Source organism: Plectrocnemia conspersa, unplaced genomic scaffold (assembly GCF_051122295.1).
Source record: "Plectrocnemia conspersa isolate PC_06_02 unplaced genomic scaffold, ASM5112229v1 ptg000014l, whole genome shotgun sequence".
In the NCBI taxonomy this organism is placed as follows: Eukaryota; Metazoa; Arthropoda; class Insecta; order Trichoptera; family Polycentropodidae; genus Plectrocnemia; species Plectrocnemia conspersa.
This window is the reverse complement of record NW_028277178.1, coordinates 29,596,597-29,602,768: the sequence shown is the minus strand read 5'-3', so window position 1 is coordinate 29,602,768 and position 6,172 is coordinate 29,596,597. Positions and strand designations below refer to the sequence as shown.

General features: G+C 29.0%; 1 protein-coding gene across 1 annotated transcript; it reads left to right on the top strand.

The window, feature by feature from the left end:
• Nucleotides 1–1,502: 1,502 nt before the first annotated feature.
• LOC148226756 (glutathione S-transferase-like) lies at nucleotides 1,503–4,789 on the top strand. Its single transcript, XM_088203282.1, has 4 exons — nucleotides 1,503–1,978; nucleotides 4,113–4,253; nucleotides 4,325–4,467; nucleotides 4,543–4,789. Exons 1-4 carry the CDS (start codon nucleotides 1,843–1,845, stop codon nucleotides 4,720–4,722), a joined length of 600 nt encoding a protein of 199 aa, XP_088059408.1. The 5' UTR covers nucleotides 1,503–1,842; the 3' UTR covers nucleotides 4,723–4,789.
• The last annotated feature ends 1,383 nt before the right edge of the window (nucleotides 4,790–6,172 follow it).

Sequence of the window (6,172 nt, the reverse complement as noted above, 5' to 3'; positions counted from 1 at the left end):
TAGGGATGGTTCGCTAAATGAGATAACGACGTTTCTCTGAATCAATTATTTTTCAGCATTCTCGTAACTACGTTTAGACTGCTATAGAAGAAATACTGAGAGCGTTGGCTTATCAAATTAAAATATAACATTATCACAGTGAATTTGAATACGATTTTGTTCAATATTACAAATAAAAAATGTATTTGTATTGTATATACTTCAAGTGTATTAATTCCAAAAAGAGTCAACGTTAAAATACAACGTATAAAAACTACGATGAAAATTATCCGACTGGTACTGAGTTGCGTAAAAATAAAGTGAGACAATTAAAGTCACAATTAATTGTCTTGTCAACAGACTTCTCTCACCAAATTTAATGAAAAATCCAAGACAGCTACCGTGGCATCTTTGATAATAGCAGATGTTTGAATAAAACATAAGAAACATTTTGAGGATGGTCGCAAATGAAATTATTTATTTATTCAACCAATATAGCTAATTGGTAATATTTTTCTAGTATTAAATCTATGTATATTTTTATTTAATAATAAAAACCTATTAAAATACTCTGGTAATGTACTAATTTCTAAATTATTATAATAAACAAATAATTAAAAATTTAATGAGTTGTTTTATAAGTTTAAGAGTATATGTTAATTTATTTTTGTCGTTATTTTGAGTTTTTGAATTGTCTATTTTTTCAAAATCCGTTTTCAAAATACATACAGCTTAATTTTGCCACCATAAAATTGCCTTTTTGATGGGCTTATCAAGATATTAAAATACAAGCGGTATCAGTTGACTGCCATCAATAATTTTATCAACTAGTCGCCCCTAGAACATAAAAATATGGCTTAAAACTACTGTTAAAAAATCGACAGTCTACTCCCCGCACTGTCCAATTCTTTTGCACAATCACATATTACACGATTGAATCTCAAAAACAATGAAATATTGCCTCATAAGACTATTAAGTCATCAAAATGAATTATAAAAAGTATTTTAACCCATTACCGACTACCGTACACGCTTGTGTACACCTATTCGAAGCTTGATTTAGTGTTCAATTTCTATACTTATTATGGTAGTAATTACTTATTTCGAAACTATATATTAGTAGTAGTGAACTATAAAAAAAAATTGCTTAAAAAGCCTGATTGAAATATCCTTTATATACTATTTATTATTTAGCAATTTTAAGCAAAAATATTGACTATTAATTACCATTAAAATAAATAGCTTATTGTGGTTCACTTTAATCTCGATTTATCAGTAATGTATTATTTTCATTTCAATATACATTTCAATATAATACATTAACTCGAATAAAATGTGTTATTATTTAACCTTGATTCCAAAATGACCCGTAAAACTGACTCAAACAGTATATGTATATATTATACATATACATATTGTATATACATATGTTTACAATCGCAATTTATTTATCCAACAAGATAAATAAGTTTAATGTAGAATCAACAGATGTCGTTTTATTTATATTTTTGCACTGTCAGTATTTTTTTAATTATGGACTTTTCCCCGCTGTACAATTAAAAGCACGCTTGAAAAAATACCTCTGGGACTGAGAAGCCCTATATCGGGTGACCCCAACCACCCACGCAAACAAAGGGTTTAAACGCGAAATGTATAACATGCGTTATATAAACCTGTTTATTTATAATCGCATATCATAAAAAAATAACGTTGCTACCTTTGGTCAAAAAATAGAGGTCAATTTAAACGCTAATTATTGAGTTATCTGCCGAGTTATTCGATAACCTTTTTTTGTATCCATGAGCGTATGAATTGAATCGATTTTATTTGCACAATTGCATCTGAAGAATTACAACGTCTGAGATGACGACTAAAGCCACTTCGGATTTTACGAAGCGCCACGGAACCTGCGAAGGTGTTCGGTACCTTTTAAAATATGGTGGTGATAAATTGGGGGAAATGCGCGAAACCATCGAACAATGGATAAAATCGGTAGAAGGTGAGTTGAATTTTATATATTCATATGTGCAGATACGCACATAACTCGAATACGACTTATGTATATAAGAGCGACATTGAGTCATATGCTAAGTGTTTCATGAGCGCTAATACGTGTATAATATAAAAAGACGATAACCACTGAAAATTTATAGTTCATATATTGATTGTTTTACATGTGATGTCATTGCTATTTTATCCTACTTCTTGCGATATGAAAAATAATGGATTTTTATACTATATTTCAACATTTTTATTCCATAAAAAATATTTCATTATGTACAGGATTAAGAACATCATTTTGACGGAAGAAAAATTACTTTATATACAATATATGTATGTATTGAAATATTATATTTTTATCCTTAGGAGTTAAATTCATTTTTCTTCACGGTTGACGTTCGTGGTTTTCCATGTGTCAGTTTCTTTGACATAAATTTCATAGACGTACATATATAACAAAAGTTTTAAATGCTTATTTCTTTTGCAGAAATTTTTATTTTTATTTACACAAAATGTTTTGCCTCACCAAAACTATCTTCCTAAAAGAGCAATACTTCATTGTAAAATTTTCTATATTACGTCAGTAATTGTATACTAATTATATTTTTAGCATCTTGTGGTATAAATTGACTATTGCGTCTATCACTAAAATTGTTTTGTTAAATCAAACATGAATAAATCTGATGTACCATTTGAAAACAACTGTATAATTGACTGTTTTTATGAGCTAAAGTAAAATTTAAGCTTCTCATAAATCAGAATATTTATTTTAATAGCTCAAAGTAATGAAATAAATCGAGTGATGTCATGTTGCAATATTTTTATAGACAAAGTCAACAGATTCATAAATTTCTCTGTAATTCAGTCATTCTAACAGAATGATTTTCTGTACTATACATATTAAATTTCAAAATGTGGAACATTAACTGCGATTTGAATGCAGTTATGAACGATGACTATTTCTATATAAGGCAAAGTTATTTAATTACAAATGTATTAAATTCCACGTTCAATTATTTTATATACTTAAAGTTTATAAACATTTTCTGTGTTTGAATAATCTAAGCATTGGCAGATTGTTGACACCGCCCCTTAGAAACATTCATTGAGTTGACGCTACACCAAAAATGTAATGAATTGTATTCCAACACTCCTAAAATAAAGACGCTAAGATAAAAATACGAATAATATTTTTTTTAATAAAAGTTTTGTACTAAATCAATAGATCTGTAAACATTGGATATGCACTAAATTTTTAAAAATGGTATAATTATTGTTTGTATAAAGCTTATCATGACGCAATAAAGAAATCTATTAAGTCATAATGTTTAGATTTGTAATAAAAAAAATATATAAAAAATCAAGCAAAAAATAAACAAACCGACAACGACAAAAGTTAACATCATATTCAGCAAGATTTTTTTTATAAACAAATTCATGTTTAATTGTACTGCATTAGGGATTTGCAATGAAAAATAAATAATATACTATTCAATCTATTTTAAACAGTTCATTTTATCTAGCAAAAATAAACTATGCTGCCTGAAAAACGGTATTTAGATTTTTAGGGTACACATTATTTCGTTGTTTGTTTCGGAACGATATATCCTATTTTAGCGTTAATTACTATCAACAAGGTCTTATTGAGCATTTACTGCTAAAATAGCGTCTTTTGCATATTCAAAGATCAAAAATCTAATTGGTTTTATATATAAATGTATCGCGGCGATTATGGATGATCCCAAAATATTAATATTTTATCGTTTTAAAAACACTTTTTTTAAGACCATTAAATAACCAATTCTCACGTTAACTATAAAGAAAATAATTTCACCTAATTTATGATTGAGATTTTCTTCTTTACTTAGAAAAGCATGACCTATAATTTTAGCTGTAAAGAAAATCGCTTTCTATTTGTAACAAATGATAGCGTAAAATATGATTTATTATTACATTAAATATGTAATAATTAAGCTACAAAAAATCAGAAAATAAGTGTTTTATCGTTCAGCGATGTAAAAGTTGATAATGCAACGAATATGTAATTAAATAAGTTGATGCATTAATTAAATTTGTCTTTGGAAAAGGCATTGCTATTTTGGCTTTATAAATTATATATTTTATATTCACAGAAGGAAAATCTACACTTGATATCCACCACGCAGTTACTGTAGCTCGTTGCATGGGAACAGCTTTGGGATTAATCACCGGCGATTATTGGATTGACGCAAAACTGGAAACAATCGCCATAGTAATTTACGACATCCTAAAATGTGCAAAAAAATTACCTCAATGCCGTTTATTATTATTTTCATCGCAAAATGACCATATTTATTTTTTTCAGACGCCGAGTCTTGGTATAAAGAAAAAAACAAGGAGAAAAAAATTAAAACGCTCATCGAATTTCGGAAAAACATTCTCGACGATTATTTACAATCATTGGAGAAGGCCGTCGAGGATAACGGGGGACAGTTTTCCGCCGATAAGGTGATATATATTTTTAACCCAGATTTGTTTTAGTGTGCCGTTATGACGTGTAATTATCGTTTTTTGTCGTTCAAGCTGACTTGGTTAGACTTCTTCTTTGTTGGCGCCATGGAAGTACTTGAATTTTATCTTGGCATTAGCATAACGGAGGGGAAATATCCAGCGTTGTTCAAGTTGGCCAAGAAAATTTGGGAAATGCCCGAGATCAAAGATTACATCAAAGGGAGGGATTTCAAACAGGAAACTCAGCGTTGATACTTGTTTTAACGTTCGCAGTTGCTTTGTTTTATCGGCGAAATTAAAGACAATATCTTAATTTCAACTATTGTTTCATTTCCGAATTTATGCTGAATTTACATATATTTCTAAATGTATAGATATAGTTTGGCTCGTTCAATTTTACGGAATGCATAGACGAGCTGGTTTAATTTCCTTTTAAACTTCATTTCAATGCTACTCCGAAGGAAATTGCTTATCAGGACCAATTAAATATGTCCCCGCCTACGGATTCCCATTTACTATGCGAAAATTTCGTAAGATAACTCGGAATTATTTTATAGAACATCGTACATAACATTTCAATCATTGGATTACATTCGAATCTATTTGACAGACAGAGAAAGCCTAGAAATTGCACTGGTTGGTGCATTAACTGAATTAGCTCAGAGGACAATAGGACATTGCAACGTGCAAGGTTATCGGGTCTCCATCAATCAATAACACATTTATGAAATGAAATTATAATAAAAACTTTTTTCTTTTTAAATTAATATTTCACTTCAACACTATCAACGTTTTTACTAAAACAAATATAACCTTGCATTATGAATACATAAACATATTACGTGATTAAATTTTAAGACTAGGTACATATTTTAAATATAATTCAATGACGAAGAAAAAAACAGACTTTGATGTAAAGAAAAAATGTGTCACAATAACAATATTTATTATTTGTTTAAAGATCATTGATGCTATGTAGAACTATGCGTTAATTTAATATACTATAACAATTAAAAAATATATTTTTAAATATTTTACTATGGCAATAAACTCAAAATTAATAATTATATAGACCAGGAGTGTCTAAATACAGGACTTTAACAAAAAATAATTATAAATTACCACCACTCTCCAGTACTTTTATTTTTATCATTGGATTGCCTAATATTATATTTAAAACATGGTAATGTCAAGACCACCCATACATCATAGATTTTTCCAGGGAGGGGCAAAAAAAGTCAGTCAAAGGTCATTTTTTATTATTTCGATTTAATTAATACTCATATTATTTCATTAAATCACATGCATTGTCCTGACCAAATTCAAGTGAGGAGTAATTGCCACTATCTGCCCCCCCCCCTCCACGCATATTATAACTTTTTTATAAAAATATTACGATTTATAATAAATGGGAATCGTATGAAGCATATCTGAACTGAAGTTTGACCAATAGAAGAGCGCAAAAAACAATTATCTCTTCTCAGAAGTCAAAAATTCACGTCAAAACCAATAAAATCATGGCGGCGCCGTTGCAGTGGGAACGCTCGATAATCTGGCGTTCACACTACGACTTTTATAATAATATTACAAATTTAATGAGGAACATATAAACCAAATTTTGACAAATAGGAGAGTGCAAAAAACAGAAGTCAAAAATTCACGCCAAAAGCAATAAAATCGTACCTTCGCCGTAGTATTGGAA